Consider the following 18,583-nt stretch of genomic DNA (forward strand, 5'->3'; position numbering starts at 1 on the left):
ATCTCTCAGCTTCATGGTGAACTAAAAAACTCAAACTGGAAGTAGCAGAACTACCTAAACACAACATGGCACCAAGACATAACCTCCTGAGACAGCCAGCCCTAACTAATCACTAAGCTAGAAGATCACAATGGGAAGTCTCAACTGTTCTTTCCCTCCTACCTAAAATTTCTCACAATTTAAGAGATTAATGAACAAGCACGAGTACAGGAGGCCTTAATTATCTACAGTTAATTAGAAGAGAATGGAGTGGTGCCAATGAGATCTAAGATAGGCTGTTGTATAGAGAGTAAAATCTACAGGATTGTCAACTTTGGGGTTAAAAACCGACACTGTCTTTCAACAGTACTTACCAATTTCTAAGCTTGAATCAGGCTATAATTGAACTGCAACAGCATGGTCAACAAGCCAGAGCTATCACATTAACAAAAGCCAAAGGATCCTCAGCATCTACTCAAACCTGTGTTCTGACCAGACTGTAACAATTTAACTGTCAAATGCTTAGATAACATATCATCCAAGTAATGAAAGAAAAAAATAGATGTACATATTGACAAAAAGACAATTACTTTCTCCTGCACTGAAAACTCACAAGATGCATTTTGCTATTTTCAAACTTAAAAGAAAAAAAGTAAAATGACATTTTGATACACAATAGTGATACAACAAAACAGTATGGTTACTCAAATGCCCTTAGAAGTCTAGCAGTATCTTCCCTTAGAACTCTACAGTTCTATACCTGAATTTTATTTTAAGTTAATTTACTCAAAATGGAGTGAATGAGTGATGGAAAATGTATACACCCGGCAGATTATCTATAAAGCCTCTGCTATTCAATCAAAACAGAAAGATTGGGAATTCCCTGATGGCCCAGTGGTTAGGACTCTGTGCTTCCACTACAGGGGGCATGGGTTCAATCCCTGGTCGGGGAACTAAGATCCTGCAAGCTGGGAAGTAATTAGAAGTAATGAGAGAGCTCAGCAGGTTTGATGGAGTCAACATCAACATGCCAAAATTCATAATGTTCCAAACATGAGCAACCACCAGTAAGTAAAAGGAATATTATTTTTTAAAACATGCTATACACGGTAACAATAAAATCCATAAGGCATCTCAGAATACATTTTGTAAAAAAGAAGATCTTTATGAAGAAATTATAAAACTCTACTGAAGGAAAAAGAAAAAAACTTGAGGGGGAATAACAAAGTTACAGTCATTAAAATTAAACTAACAATGCAGGTACATACAAATGTATCAATCAGTGGAATACAAGAGAATCTATGAACAAAACATACAAGAACGTAGTATATGAAAGAAGTGACATTCTGAAACTGAAGGGACAGTAAATAGTGCCAAGAAAACTGGCGATCCATAAAGAAAGACAGAATTAGAACTATACCTCACACCATATATAAAAACCAATTCTAAGGGAGTATAATATAAATGAAAAAATAAAACAGTGGGAGTATAAAATGAAAGAATCATAATGCTTTTATTTACAAAAAACCTCAAGAAGAATGAAAGAGAAACTGATAAAAATAGTTATCTGTAGAGGATCAAGAAAAAAATGGGAGCAAAACTTCTCAGTGTTTACCTTTTTATAATGGGGGGAGGGTGTTGGAGACCATTTGAATGTATAACTTAATCAAAAATAATACGGGAAAATGATGATTTGTGCAAAATAGGCTGACCAACTATGGTGGTCAGCAACAAACAATCCACAATAACTTATTGTGCATATAATACAAGCAGCAAAGATCCGATTTTCGAACAGGGGGTGGGGCAGGGAGAGTCACGTGTCTGATATTAAAGAAAAAGTATTTGGCATGTAAAAACTAAAACACTGAAAAGATTAAAGTAATGAAAGCAACAAAACTGTTTTCTCCATTTTTAAGAAAGGATCTCTGTAGCATTGTCCCTAAAAAGGTGGTACTTAGTTTTAAGTTTATTTCTGATAAATTATGTGATCAATCATAAAATCTTGTCCTTTAACACATTTTTTAACTGCTCATATATACCTTCTCCGAAGACAATTCTTTTAGAAAATAAAGAAATGGTATCATTTATCTAAATAAATGCATCTTAAACTCTCACATTTCATGTCTGCAAAACTGTTGGAAAAAATAAAACAGAGACTCTAAATTTTGGTCCATATTATGAAAATCTCACTTCAGCTGGTTTCAATCTTTACTTAGCTGTAGACTCCTCCAAAAAAGTGCTCATATAAAAACGAAGAACTGAATTAATGACACAAAAGGAATGACAACCAAAACTAAAAAAAAAACCTTTTGTTTAGACAAATGCTTCTTATATAAGAATACTTGACTATTTAAATAACTTGGACATACCTGTGTGTTCCAGATGTGCACACATTTGTCAAAAGAACCACTCGCCAGATACCTGCCATCAGGACTGAAAGCTACACTGTACACAGGCTCTTGGTGTTTTGTCAGAGTATGGATGCAAATTCCTCGGTCTACATCCCATAATCTAACAGTAGAATCAAAGGATGCACTAACAAGGGAGAAAAAAAAGATTTTATAAGTAATGAAATACTCTCAGCCCCACCCCCAATCTACAATATTCAGCCATTCCTAATAGCTAGCCACAAATTCCTCATGAGAAGCAAGCAGACTGTGCTGTTAGGAAGAAAGTGTTCTGGAAACAAAGCTAATCGGAGAAATGGCAGCTTCATTAAGGGCATCTCCAAGTCTGTAAACTGGAAAACATAAATGAGCTAATTCACTGTATTCCTTTACTCTTTAAATAACTCCTTTATATTGACCCACGGTTTTGAAATGCTACATTAAATATGTTTTTAACTTATTTTTTTAAATGCTGAAAAAACTTTATTGCATTATGCCTCAATTACTTGGGTTTTAATCAATATTTGATATTATCAGTAAATTATTTGCTATCTCCAGATACAAACATCCATTATGACCTGAAATAATAATAAAACTCTGTGTCTAAAGGTTCCCATTAAAAAAATACATTCCTTGTAGGATACATTCCCATTTCATAGAATTTTTCCTAATTTTCTGTCATATTTATAAGAGGTTTTCTTTGTAAGAGACTCATAAAGGAAAAGCAAAACAGAAATGTTACCTTGCTAACATGAGGTTGGCATTTGGATTATTTGTCCCTGGCCCTGTTGGACTCCACTTGATAGTATAAATTTCTTTATTATGTGCTTGCAAATCATGGACACAGTTGTCTTGTTTCATACTCCATATCTAAGCAAAAAGGAAAAAGGTATGTAATTATTTTTCCATACAAAGGGTACTTTTATAATATTATCTTGCCAATCCAAGATATAGCGGTGTAATCAGAACAATAATTATAGAGATCAAGAGAATACATACAAATAAATTAAAATGTAGAAAATATTTAATATTTATCTTTTAAAAATGACAAATTAGCTTCAAGTCCTTTCTAAATATTCACCATTGTGAGGCTTCAGGATTCAATTAACTGTAGTTCTAAGATTACTTTTGATAGCTTCAGATGGTACAAACTTCAACATTCAGTAAGTTCCTCAGTTCATGATCCTACAATGTTTAAGGCATTAGTTTTTATGCTGTCCCTTAAAATAAAAGATCTACATTATAAATTCCTCTTAGAATTTAGAATCAGGAACTATTTTGCCATCAGGAAGAGAAAATAGATAAGCAACATACAGATAAATATAATATGATTCATGTTGACACCAAAGCATAGGCAACGAAAGCAAAGCAAAAAAAAAAAAAAAAAAAAAAAAAGCAAGCGGTACTACATACAATTAAAAAGTTTCTGCATAGCAAAGGAAACAATCAATAAAGTAAAAAGGCAAACTAAGGAATGAGAGAAAATACTGCAAACCATATATCCAATAAGGAGTTAACTTCCAAAATATGTAAGGAAACCCTACAACTCAACAGCAAAAAACCCAATAACCCAATTTAGAAATGGACAAAGGACTTGAATAGACATTTCTCCAGAGAAGATACACAAATGGCCAATAGGTGGTGTATGAAGAGATGCCCTATGTCACTGATCATCAGGGAAATGAAAATCAAAACTATGAGATACCACTTCACAACTGTTAGGATGGCTATTAAAAATTTCAAAAATGTTGTCAAGGTTGTGGAGAAATTGGAAACCTTGTAAACTGTTGATAAATGAATGCAAAATGGTGTAGCCACTATGAAAAATAGTATGGAGGTGCTCCCCCAAATTTTAACAACTACTACTATATATGATCCAGCAATTCTACTTCTGGATATTTATCAAAAAAAAATCGAAGTCAGGATCTTGAGGAGGCATCTGTATGCCCTTGTTCACTGCAGCATTATTCATAAAAGCCAAGATATGGAAACATCCTAAGTGCCCATCAATGGATGAAGAAAATGCATATATATACAATGGAGTATTATTCAGCCTTAACATATGGGGAAATCCTGCAATATGTGACAACATGGATAAATTTTAAGGACGAATGTTGCATGATTCCATTTACATGATGTATCTAAGAGTCCAACTCATAAAAGCAAAGAAAAGAATGGTGGGGATAAACAGCAAGGTCCTATAGTATAGCACAGGAAACTGTATTCAGTATCCTATAATAAACCATAAAGGACAGAAACTAACACACCATTCATCGTAAAGCAATTATACTCCAATAAAGATGTTTAAAAAATAAATTATTGCTGTAAAAAAGAAAAAAAACATAATGGAAAAGAAAAAAAAAAGAATGGTGGTTGCCAGAGGTGGTGGGGTCACAGGCGGGGGGGCTGCTAATCAACAAGCATAAAATCTCAGCTCTAGAGATCTGCCTCACTGCATTGTGCTTATGGACAATAACACTTGTTTTGTGCACTTAAAAATCTGTTAAGAGTAGATCTCATGTCAAGTATTCTTCCCATATAAAATTCAGAAATTGTAAATGATTCACATACAAGAAACCGTGAAAAGTAACAAAGCAGTAAAGTTAAAATGGTGAGTAGAGAATACGCCTTTCTAGAGTTGAAAACATGCCTATGTATACAGCTTAAAAAATAATTCATATTATTTTTGAGCAAAAATTTAGAGAAACCTACACCAACATTATTTCTAACTAAATCATTCCGTAAAGACATGGGGGGAAACCTTGCCAAATACAAACACACATACACCAAACCCAAGTACCAACAAAGAAACAAAAATTAGCTGTGCTTCATTCACACTTCTGCAATGAAACTAATGAGATAATGAAGCAATAACATCATGTTTTTGTAACCTAGGTATATATAACTCCATGTAAATAAATCCAAAAGGTATGTTTCCAAAACATATTGATATTTCATGTGAGCTTTCGATAGCACTGATAACACTGCACTCTCATCCAACACCTCCCTTGAAGTACTCTTCTCTTTACACACTGTTTGCAATGAAACTAAGGAGATAATGAAGCAATAACATCATGTTTTTGTAACCTAGGTATATATAACTCCATGTAAATAAATCCAAAAGGTATGTTTCCAAAACATATTGATATTTCATGTGAGCTTTCGATAGCACTGATAACACTGACCACTCTCATCCAACACCTCCCTTGAAGTACTCTTCTCTTTACACACTGTTTCCACTGAGGTCATTCCAATTTCCTTTTGGAGTCTCATTCCTCTTGAGCTGCTAAATGCTAGAGTTTCTTAAGACTTTTTTTAAGCTTTCCTCTTCTTTTACTCTGTACATTTCTACCTACACAATTTTGTCCATGCCCATGGCTTTGAATGACTACCCGCCTATTGAGAATTTCCAAATTTTTTATGTCAGGCTTAGAATTGTTCTCTGAGCATCAGACCGACCTGGCACCTCCACTTGCAGGACTCAAAGGCACTGTCCAAGCTGGACATAATCTTCTCACTCATCTGCTGTTCCTTGTTCTCAAAAATGGCTTCACTAGACATTATCCATCCTTCTAGCTTCTGCTTTAAAATTCCATGACCTTTTATTATTCTTAGAACTAAAAAAAGCTCTCTAACACTTTCTAATTTAAACTTCTCTCTCTAGCTGCAACTCAGTCCCTGACAGTAGGCTCTCTATAGCCATCAGCCTTCTTTCATTTCGTCGTGTGTGCCATACTCTGTTCCAGAAGAAGTTTTTCATTTTATAAGCATAATGCATGTGCACGCAAAGTAATCTCACAAACAAGAGCGTGAAGAAAAGCATTTTTACCAGCAACGTTTACAAAGGAGTCCAGGCTTGAAAAAACTATCTAACTAAAAACACAGCAGGTATTTAAGGAAAAAAACCACCAGGTTACCAAGGTTACATTTAGTCTGTTCATGGGAAGAGGAAAAGCAGTTTTCCTTCATGATTATCCTATCTATAAGGGTCATCACGTCTGCAGTCACTGGCACTGTAAAGTCAAAGATAAATTATTTTCATACAGTTAACATGGTGAAGCATAGGGTGCAAGCTTCATTAATTCTGAAGATTAGTATTATGTTATTCTTTGTCTCAAAATGCCTTTCTTCTTTAATTTTGGTATGTCATACGTGCAGGTGCTAGGTGTTAGTTTTTGCTTTTAGTTATGCAACAAGAAAAACATAAATTCATATTGAGATGTGAATACTGACATGTCAACTATACTCACTCACCGATTAAGCTATGTATCTACTATATATCAGTTTCCCAGAAAGGGTGATATATACTCACACCACAGCAAAATCCAATTAACACAATTCTCAGAATTTCAGTCAAAGCCATGAATCCTACAAAGATCTTTGCTACCTATGAGTCATATCCTTACATGTGCAAATAACCTTTAATTGTACCAATATGTGACTCCCTAATAGTGAAGACAATTTATAATAGCACAAAACTCAGTATCATAATTCCCAACTATAAGAGAGACATTCTAAACAGTCTTAAAACAGCCAGAGCAGCCACACTGTGTAACTCCTCAACCCCATTTCTCCCCATTATCTGAATTACCTTTAAAGTCATGTCATCAGAACAGGATGCCAGGAGATTGCCAGTTGGGTCCCATTTGATAGCATTTACTTCATTCTAAAAGTAACAGTGAACATTCACATTTTCATTTCATAGACTTGGTTGTTCTTTGGGTATTAAACATGCATACTTCAAAACCACTCTGAAACATTACTTATTCATCATAATCACTGTAAAGGAGGGAAAAAAAGGTTTCTCACCGTGTGTCCCTGGAATGTTTTAATAGGTCTGTCTTGTCCTAACTTACAGACATGAATGCACATATCTGTACTACAAGAAGCAAAGGTGTTGTTACTCTGCCAATCAACATCCAATGCTGGCGCTGAAAAGAAAAACAGGCAAGGTTTGCATTCATTCCACATGTACTGAAATCTAGGAGCTTTAATTTTAAACCATGGTTAGACATGAAGTATGCTAATAGGAACTTAAAATATTTTATTTTATACTTTTTATGGTATTAATAGAATTTTTTAAATTATGGTACTTAAATATTACAAATATTAATACATTCCGTTTGGTTGTCTCCATGTGAGACACAGACTAATAGAAAGTACACTGGCCTGGTCACCAGGAGATGAGGGTTCCTGAGAGCTTGCCCTGTAAATTACTAGCACTGGATTCTTGGTTCCTCATTTGCAAAATGATAAAATTAAATGTGATGCTACACTTCCTTTTGTTTCTGAAATTCTGTGAGTGTACAATGGATAAGAAGCCTTGTTTTGCTACTCCTTAACTAGTGGGCCCTAAGCAAGTCACCTCGCATGCTATTTTTCTCTTCTAAAAAAAATGGGGGGACTTCCCTGGTGGCACAGTGGTTAAGAATCTGCCTGCCAAGGCAGGGGACAGGGGTTCGATTCCGTCTGGGGAGATCCCACATGCCACGTAGCAACTAAGCCCTTGCGCCACAACTACTGAGCCTGAGAGCCACAACTACTGAGCCCGTGCGCCTAGAGCCTGTCCTCCGCAACAAGAGAAACCACCGCAATGAGAAGCCCGCGCACCACCTCAAAGAGTAGCCCCCGCTCGCCACAACTAGAAAAAAAAAAAAAAAGCCCATGTGCAGCAACAAAGACCCAACACAGCCATAAATAATAAATAAATAAATAAAAATTAAAAAATAATTTTAAAATGGGGATAAAACCTTTAAGCTTAGTACCCAAGGATACTGTGAAAATCAAGTGAGATTATGTGTATGGAAAATACTTTGTAAATTACAAGTCAGACAAAGGTTACACTGAGTAAGTATCATTTCCACTGTCTACTCAACTGATAAATGGAATATTGCATGATCTGCAAATACATGTTTCTTCTAAGTGATTCTTGTCAAATACCTCTTAAAATCTACATCATTGAATTTAAAACCTCAGAGGCCCAAAAGCTGGCTGGCATTTAATATTTATTTTAGCTCTGATATGATTAAAGATTCTTTCATTTTCCCCTGGTGCAAAGTGCAAAGCCTCTCTATAATTAGCAAGGCAGATTAAGGTAATGTAGCAAGTAACTGGGTTAAGCAACAGAAGCATATCAAAAACACTGGATTTAGAGTAGGCAGTAGGTAGTTGGGGGGAAAGGTGAGATTCAAAAACCAAGCACCCTTGGCTCAAGATGAGGAAAACCCTGAGGTGCAACAAACATTCCAGAGCCCTGTCTGGATCAGGTTGAGCCTGAACCTTCTTCACCAGCAACTGCTCCCTTTCTCGGCTCCTTCCCTCTTTCCTATCCTGCTTCTGGGAGAATCCCAACTAAATCAGTCAGTGAACAAAAATACAGGCCCACTGTGATCAGCACTATGTTTGATTTGCTGCTGTTTGTGTGCATCACTACTTCTTAGAGCAATGTAGACGACCATCCTATCAGCTTATCTTCAGTCCATTCTCACCACGCTTTGCCCTGCTATGCTCTGCACGCAGGGGGCTGACTCTTACAAATTACATATCCCAGGCCTCTGTGCCTGCAGGTTCCAGATGGGCTCATTCAGTGGAAGACACTGTCGAGAGTTCGAGGTCAGGAGAAAGAAGGTAGACAGGCAATTTCTGTGGTCCTCTTTTCAGACTGGGTCTTTGGCAGTGACTATGATTGCTCCACAGTACCTATTCTTGCCAGGCAGCCTCTCCTTTGAGGTTCCCATCCCCACTGGGTAGTTGGATCCTATCTTCTTCTCTACAGTCTTAGGTTTACTGCAGTTGTTAAACTCTGAGTTACCTCATCCTCCTCTATTTTTCACTCTTCCAGTACTTCTGCAACTGTTTCCTTGTATTATGCTCCCTTTCTTGGATTACCTGGTTTAGATTTTGTTTTTGTGCCTTGGAACTGGATTCAGTGACAACACCTTCATTTTCACAGTAACTACTACTTAACACATTACTGACCAGGGGACTTTTGTAGAAACTAACGCCTGTGGCTGTAATACATCTCTGGTCAAAAATGCATTAAGATATAATTTAAAAAAAACAATTTAAACAAAATGTTCCTTTGGTAAATACTTTGTTATAGTGTTAAGAAGTCGGGGGGGAAAGGCCTGAAAATCTAACTATGCTGTGGCTGTAATACATCCCTGGTCAAAAATGCATTAAGGGCTTCCCTTGTGGTGCAGTGGTTGAGAGTCCGCCTGCCGATGTAGGGGACACAGGTTCGTGCCCCGGTCCGGGAAGATCCCACATGCCGCGGAGCGGCTGGGCCCGTGAGCCATGGCCGCTGAGCCTGCACATCCGGAGCCTGTGCTCCGCAACGGGAGAGGCCACAACAGTGAGAGGCCTGCGTGCCGCGCAAAAAAAAAAAAGCATTAAGATGTAATTAAAAAAAAACAATTTTAACAAAATGTTCCTTTGGTAAATACTTTGTTATAGTGTTAAGAAGTGGGGGGTGGGGGGAAGGCCTGGAAATCTAACTAATTTAAAGAACAATTAAAAGTATAACAAAATGCTATGAAGAAAGCCAAGTATCTGCCATGCTCCACCAGGGTGTTAATTTGGTAGAGTCATCTGCAAAATGTTAAATAGGAGGCTGAGAAAATTTGAAACAGCATTCAAACAAATATACCAATAGGTTCAGAACAAAACAAAAACAAACTGTATAACCAGGTAAAGATAAGTGGAGGAAGCTGGGGAATGGTGCCATATGAGTTATATGATTAATACTTCTGTGATATGCCTGGCTCATAAGATACAATGATAACAGATTGGTATAATCTAAGAACCCATACCTCCCTTACTTTATATTTATTCCTAAAATTTAAAAATGAGGTATCACCTCACACCAGTTAGAATGGGCATCATCAAAAAATCTACAAACAACAAATGCTGGAGAGGATGTGGAGAAAAGAGAGCCTTCTTGCACTGTTGGTGGGAATGTAAACTGATACTGCCACTATGGAAAACAGTATGGAGGTTCCTTAAAAAACTAAAAATAGAATTTACCATATGACCCAGCAATCCCACTACTGGGCATATACCCACAGAAAACCATAATTCAAAAAGACACATGCACACCAATGTTCACTGCAGCACTATTTACAATAGCCAGGACATGGAAGCAACCTAAATGCCCATTGACAGACAAATGGATAAAGAAGATGTGGTACATATATACAATGGAATATTACTCAGCCATGAAAAGGAATGAAATTGGGTCATTTGTAGATACGTGGATGGACCTAGATACTGTCATACAGAGTGAAGTAAGTCAGAAAGAGAAAAATAAATATATTTAATGCATGTATGTAGAATCTATAAAAATGGTACAAATGAACCGGTTTGCAAGGCAGAAATAGAGACGCAGATGTAGAGACCAAACGTATGGACACCAAGGGGGGAAAGCGCAGGGGGGCGGGGGCGGGGTGGTGGTGGTGTGATGAATTGGGAGAATGGGATTGACATGTATACATTACTATGTGTAAAATAAATAATAAGAACCTGCTTATAAAAAAAAATAAAATTCAAAAAATAAATTAAAATGGGCTTCCCTGGTGGTGCAGTGGTTGAGAGTCCGCCTGCTGATGCAGGGGACACAGGTTTGTGCCCCGGCCTGGGAAGATACCACATGCTGTGGAGCAGCTAGGCACGTGAGCCATGGCCGCTGAGCCTGCATGTCCAGAGCCTGTGCTCCACAACGGGAGAGGCCACAACAGTGAGAGGCCCGCGTACCGCATGCATGCATGCATACATGCATGCATGCATGCATAAATAAATAAATGAGTGAGTGAGTGAGTGAGTGAGTGAGTGAGTGAGTCTAGGTAATACAAGTTCTTTAGGATAAAAACACATCTTTAATGTAAAATGTATTTTTATGTAGGTAATATGTGAGAGGTGTGTTTACTATTACTAGTCTCATTTTACACATGATGAAAGAGGCTAAGAAAAGTTAATTTGCCTAGGGTTACAAAATATTTTAAATTCCTGGAGCTGGAATTCCCTGGCGGTTCAGTGGTTAGGACTCCATGCTTCCACTGCAAGGGGCACGGCTCGATCCCTGACTGGGGAACAAGGATCCCACAAGCCGTGCAGTGCAGCAAAAAAAAAAAAGAAAAAAATTCCTGGAGCTAAGATTCCATTTCTGTGTCCTCCAATTCTGATTTAGTTTTTGGTTAACCTATGCATCCTTCACAATTTAGAGAGGTAACAAACCTATGAGGGAAGGGAAAAAAGGCATTTAATATTCATTTGCTTTTTTTTTTATAAAAGCTTCATTGAGATATAATTCATATACCATAAATTTCATCCATTTAAAGTGTACAATTCAATGGTTTTTAGTACATTACATTAATAATTTTAAAATATTATGGTCATACATAAAACTTGTCATTTAATTAACTGTACAATTCAGTTGTATCAATTACATTCACAATGTTGTACAGTCATCACCACTATTTTCAAAAGTTCTTCATCACCCCAAACAGAAACTCTGTAACCATTAACCATTAACTCTGTAACTCTCCATTTCCCCCTCCTCCCAGCCTCTGTAACCTTGAATCTTTACGTTTGTCTCTATGAATGTGCCTATTCTAGATATTTCATACTCGTGAAATATCTAGAATCATACTCTAGAATGATTCTAGATTCTACTCATGTAGAATCATACTCTTTGTCCTTTTATGTCTGGTTTATTTCACTTAGCATAACATGTACAAATTCTCTGGTGTTGTAGCATGTATCAGAACTTCATTCCTTTTTATGACTGAATAATAATCCATTGTATATAGAGACCCATTCTGTTTTTCCACTAATCTGCTAATGGATAGTGGGTTGTTCCTACCCTTTGGCTACTGTGAAAAATGCTGCTATGAACATTGACAGACATGAATTCGTTCAAGTCCCTGCGTTCAATTCAATTACCTAGGAGTAGAATTGCTGGGTCATATGGTAACTCTATTTAACTTTCTGCGGAACTGTCATACTGTTTTCCACAACGACTGTACTATTTTACATACCTACTAGCAAAGTGCAAGGATTCTAATTTCTCCACATCATCGTGAACACTGTTATGTTTTATAGCCATCCTAATGAATATGAAGTGGTTAACTCATCTATAATCATGATTTATGCTTTATGTAAGAGTGTATATGGACAAAAATACAGTACAGGAATTAAAATATGGTAATTTAAAAATCATGGTAGACTTTCATTCCTGATCAAGATGGAGTAACAGGGACCAAATTTACCTCCTGCCCAAAACAACCCAAAAAATTACAAAATATATGAAAGAATAGTTCAGAACTCTGGGCACCAGGCAATAAAGGACCGTGGTTCCTGAGAGAAGGGAAATCAACCAACAATGTGCCTCTATAACTGCTCAAACATATGATCTGGAAAAATGTCCAGATTTTGGCACAGGGAAGAGGAATCTCCCTAGGAAGAGATTAATTCCTGAGTGGAAGAGATAAAGCTCAAAATCTGGAAAACTGAAGGCAGCTAGAATTCACAATACTAGAAGGGACAGAGCTATGCAGACAGAGAAAGAATTCTAAAGACCCGAAGTGGGCCCTATTCACACAATTAGCTGAGTACGAATCAGCACAAGTATCTGAAGATACTAGCTGAGACCTGGGAAAGAACCACTCAAAAGAATTAGAAGAAACAATGCCTGATACTCAAGACTGGGAACAGTGTCTAAATCCACTAGACTAGAAAACCTTTTGATTCATGCAACACTGGTTAGACTACATCTAGGTTCTTGCCTCATTACCAGAAAATAAATAGCCTTACGCCGAGCACTGTTTCACTGCCATTTAACATATCTTACAAGCATGACCCAAAAGGATCAAACCATTTCCAAGTAATTTAACTATGTCCCAGAATTAATTCACAAATACTTATAAGAATACAGAAATATCCAGCAACCAACGACATAAAATTCAAAATGCCTCACTTCCAATCAAAAGTAACAAGGCATGCGAAGATGCAGGAAAATATGACCAAAATGAAGAGAAAAATCAAATCATAAAAACTGACCTAGACATTAAAGCACTTGCAACTATATATGATTTGTTCAAACAGTTAAGGAGCAACATGGAAGATGTAAAAAAGACCTTAATCAAGCTTCTAGAGATTAAAACTGAAACATGTGAGATAAAAAACGTACTGGATGAAATAAACTGTAGATAAGATGCTGCAGAAGAAAAGATGTGTGAACTTGAAAACAGCAGAGATTATGAAAAACAAAAAAGACTGGATAAAAAAATGAACAGCACATCAGTGTATTACAGGACACCAAGCAGACTAATAAACATAATCAGAACTTCAAGTTAAAAAAAATGTGGGGAGGAGGTAGAATATTTTTTAAAGAATAATGGTCAAAAATTTGAAGAAAACTATGAACGAACAAATCCAAGAAGCTCCAAGGAGAAAAAACATAAAGAAAACTAAACCAAGGCACAACATATGCAAATTGCACAAAATCAGTTATAAGGAGAAAAATCTTAAAAGCAGCCAGAGAAAACAAGACAAGAATAATAAGGATAAAAATGGTAGCAAGTTCAAATTGAAAATAGTGTAAATAAGAAGAGGACAGAGCAACATTTTCTTTAAAGTACTGAAAGAAAAAAACCCTGTCAACCCCAGAATTCTATACCCAACAAAAATATCTTTCAGTAATGAAGGTGAAATGAAGACTTCTTAATACCTACAAAAAGAATTCATCAACGTAAGATTTACACTATAAGGAATGTTAAAGCAGTTCAGGCAGGAAATAAATGATACCAGATGAAACTACGTATCTGTGTAAAGGAATGAAGAGTTGGAAATGGTAACTACGGGTAAAAAATTTTATTATCTAACCCCTTTAAAATATCACTTGAAGGTAGATGGTGGTAAGTTAAAGATGTGTACTATAAATCCCAAGGCAACCATTAAAATAAAAGATTTACAGTTAATAACCCACCAAAGGAGGAAAAATGTAATCACACAAATATTCAATGAATCCAATTGGAAGCGGAAAAATAGCAAAACAAGATGAGATAAATAGAAATATGATTAATTTAAATGCAGTCATTATCAATAATCACATTAAATGTAAACAGCCTAAATATTGCTATTAAAAGGCAGAGGCTGATATTGAATGAACAAGCAATATATGATGCCTATATAAAATATACATCAAATATAACAAAATTAATAGATTAAAAGTAAAAGCATGGAGAAATATATACCATGCCAACACTAACCAAAAGAAAACTGGAAGGGATACATTAATATGAGACAAAGTAGATTTCAGAGCACAAAAAATAAAATAGAAAAATATAAGAGGGTCGCTAACAAAATGATAAAGGGGTCAATTCAACATGAGGTTGCAACATTCCTAAACATTCATGCCCCTAATAACATTGTTTCAAAACACATAAAGCAAAAATTGACAGAGCTTCAAAGAAAATAGAAATTATTGTATTTTCCAGTTATTGTTAATGATTTCAATACCCCTCTCTCAGTAACAGATGGTCTAAGTACACAGAATAATCAGTAAAGGCCATAAAAGATTTGAACATTATCAAACAACTTGACCTAAATGACATTTATGAGAACAATGGAATTAAATTAGAAAGCAATATTTCAAAGATCTTTAAAATTTTTCCAAATACTCAGAGATTAACACACTTCTAAATAACCCATGGGTCAAAGAAGGAATCAAAATTACTCCAGAAAGTATTCTGAACTGAATGAAAACACATTTGAAAAATTGTGAGATGTCACTAAGTAGTAGTTAGAAGTAATTTATAGCACTGAATATCCCCATTAGAAAAGCAGAAAGGTCTCAAATCAGTGACCCCAACTTCTACATCAAGCAAAAAGAAAAAGAGCATATTAGATTGATGCTGAAAGCACGATACATAAAAGAACAAATTAATAAATTAAGGAATTCATCATTGATAATATCTGATCTTTGAGGCACACTGTCAAAACAATGCAGAGACAATCCACAGACTATGAGACAATATTTGTAAATACTTGATAAGTATTTACAAGTATGTATAAGTATCCAGAATATATAAAGAGTTCATAAGACTCAATAAGAAAACAACAAAGTTTAATTAAAAATCCAAAGATTTGGGCTTCCCTGGTGGCACAGTGGCTGAGAGTCCGCCTGCCAATGCAGGGGACGCAGGTTCGTGCCCTGGTCTGCCGCGGAGCAGCTAGGCCCGTGAGTCATGGCCACTGAGCGTGTGCGTCCAGAGCCTGTGCTCCGCAACGGGAGAGGCCACAACAGTGAGAGGCCCACGTACCTCAAAAAAAAAATCCAAAGATTTGAACAGATACTTCACCAAAGGAGACATACAGATGGTAAATTAAACCATGACAAGATGCTCAACATCATTAGTCATTAGGAAATGAAAATGAAAACCATAGTGAGATACGACTACACGCTTGTTAGGGTGGCTACAATTAAAAAGACTGACCACATACCAAGTGCTGGCAAGGAAATGGAGGGACTGGAATACCCACTGCTGTTGAGAATGTAAACCAGTTTGGAAAACATAAACTTTGGAAAACAGTTGGGCATTAACAAGTTAAACACAGACCTACCATATATCTAGCCATAACTTTCCTAGGTCTTTACACAGAGAAATGAAAACACAAGTTCATAAAAAGATAAGCACATGAATGTTGACAGCAGTTTTATTTGTAATAGCTAAAACCTGGAAACAACTCAAATTTGCTTCAACAGGTAAATGGATAAACAACCTGGTATATCAACATAATACAATACTACTCATAAATCAAAAGAAATGCAAAATAATTATGCAGAGTGAAAGAAACCAGACACAAAAAGAATACATACTGCGTGATTCTATTTATATAATGTAAACTAGTTTCTGGTGACAGTTAAGACTATCAGTGGCTACCTGGGGAAGGGGAAGGGAATGATTTCAAGGGGGTAGGAGGAAACTCTGAAGCTAACGGATGTACTGTCTTGAGTGTGGTGATGGTTTCAGTGGTGTGCGTGTGTGTGTGTGTGTGTGTATATATATATATATATATATATATATATATATGTCAAAATATACCACACTGTGCAATGTAAATATGTATAGATGATTTGACACCAATTATACCTCAATAAAGCCATTTAAAAAACCAAAAAAGCATGACAGGAAAGAATACCATGGGTAAAAAGGTTATTTATTTGTAAAATGACTTCAACACCATCTACCTCATTGGGCTGTAGCCAAGACTAAACGGGATCGTGTATATAAAGAGCATCATCTCCAACACAAAGGTGGTACACATTATATAGCAGCTAGTAACAGTGCCACACACACACTTATTTCAATTTTCCATCACTCCTAGGATGTAGGAGAAACTTTAGGCAGAACAGCCAGAGGGCTAAGAGAATTCCATCTGGGTGAGGACTAGAGGCAAAGGTGAAACGGGATTAAAACAGGTAAACAAAAACTGACGTGTAAATGCTTATTAATGTGGTTAAGTGTTAATCAAGCTGAAATGTTTAACATAATACTTGCAAAATTATGTTACTCAGATACTACTGAAAAATCATTTTTGTACCTTATTTGGCTTGCTTAATCACACTAAATAGAGAAATACAAAAAAGCTAAATGCCAGAAGCTATATATTTCGATTTTAATGGTAACACTGTGCCACTGGCTGTTTGTAAAAAGTATGGTACCAAAGATTTGAAAATAACCAGAGTTACTTAAGTCAGCCTCCAATGCAAAACTCTACCCAACCACAACAAAATCTTGCAAAATGCAATTAAATCAGGCAGTACTAAAAAACTACTGTTCTAATAGTTATTAAGCATCTTGTTCCAGTTCAACATCAGTTCCTGTCCTCAGGAACCTCCTTGAAAGTAGGCACAACAGTTCTAGGCTGCACAAGAGTGTAGGTACTAAAATCTAGGTGTCACTACACATCAGGATGTATGATGCCCTGTTGCATGGCCGTATATCATGGAGAAAGAAGCACACTATTTTGGGGATCATATTTATTTGGTTTAAGTATCAAATTACTTCTTAAAAGAGAAAAACATCTAAAGCACCAAAGTTCCAACACTACCAGGAAAGCCTAATAATTTTTATTTTAGGTAAGCAGGTGGACTGATTTAGATACATAAATTCAAAATGAAAAATGACTATCTAAATTTGTAGGAGTTTATGCAGTATTTTCATATATATGTCTTATGCTCTTAACAAATGGTATTATTTTTATCCCTCATTTACAGATAGAGAAAGTAAGGCTCAGAAAGGTTCAATGACTTGCTCAATCTTAAAGCTTGTTAAGTGGCGTGGAATCGACATTCACACTTAGTCCTCCTGACTCAAAAATCTATGTTCTTACCATTAAATATTACCAACTCTAATTGCACCAGGCTGCAAATGCTTTTTTATGGTACATTTCACAGAAAACGTTTGATGATCCTCTGACAATTAACTATCTGAAAGTCAAAGAACATCAACTCCTCAAAGGACTAGTAACAAGACTAATATTGGATATTTTAAGATTTTAGATGAATTATATGCTATTAAAAGTTTAATTAGAAAAATAGAAGAAAGTTCTAATTCTCATGTAAATTATGAAGATTTACCTGAATGAAAAGGAAATTGTTGTTTGGCTTCACCAGTATGTGCATCCCAAATAATTGTAGTCTGAGATAGAAGAGAAAAATATACTGCTAAGAAGCTAGAAAGCGTTTATCACAGATGCATAAATCAGATGCCTAATTATATTAAAGCAATATGAAATGTCAGAGTGCATTTAATTTAATAACATTTACCTTTAGTACAACGAGGCTATATTCCACTTCGGGGGAAGGGGAGGAGAGAGATGACTATTAAGCTGTTTAATTTTTCCCTGGTGACTTTTTATCAGTCAACTTACTTCAAAAAACAATAACTGTTGTCTAGAAAGTACCAGACATTATATTAGACTGCTTAAGAAACTCCATTGCAATAGTGTATTTAATGTAAGATTTTTATAGCTGCTTAGCTATAAGGAGGTAAATTTTTGGTTAATAAAGTAATCAGTTAATTTCCAATATTAAGATTTTTAACACTCACATTTACCTATAAAGGCAGCTTGAATTCTGATAATAAGTAAAACAATGTCTTTTATATTACATCAAAGTATGACACATAAATCTGAATAGATATATTCACAATTCC

At 35.9% G+C, this 18,583-nt stretch overlaps 1 protein-coding gene across 4 annotated transcripts in view; it reads right to left on the reverse strand.

Annotated features, from left to right (window-relative positions):
* The window catches only part of TBL1XR1 (TBL1X/Y related 1), a 179,150-nt gene that overhangs the window by 6,467 nt on the left and 154,100 nt on the right, over positions 1-18,583 (reverse strand). For all 4 annotated transcript variants that reach the window (XM_081235653.1, XM_081235654.1, XM_081235655.1 and 1 more), the window contains 5 exons: positions 18,007-18,067; positions 7,176-7,297; positions 6,958-7,032; positions 3,109-3,236; positions 2,349-2,514 (listed from right to left, as the gene is read on the reverse strand). In XM_081235653.1, the coding sequence (XP_081091779.1) occupies positions 2,349-2,514; positions 3,109-3,236; positions 6,958-7,032; positions 7,176-7,297; positions 18,007-18,067 (552 nt within the window). The remainder of the gene's footprint in view (positions 1-2,348; positions 2,515-3,108; positions 3,237-6,957; positions 7,033-7,175; positions 7,298-18,006; positions 18,068-18,583) is intronic.

Source organism: Mesoplodon bidens (assembly GCF_964165515.1).
Source record: "Mesoplodon bidens genome assembly, chromosome: 5".
In the NCBI taxonomy this organism is placed as follows: Eukaryota; Metazoa; Chordata; class Mammalia; order Artiodactyla; family Ziphiidae; genus Mesoplodon; species Mesoplodon bidens.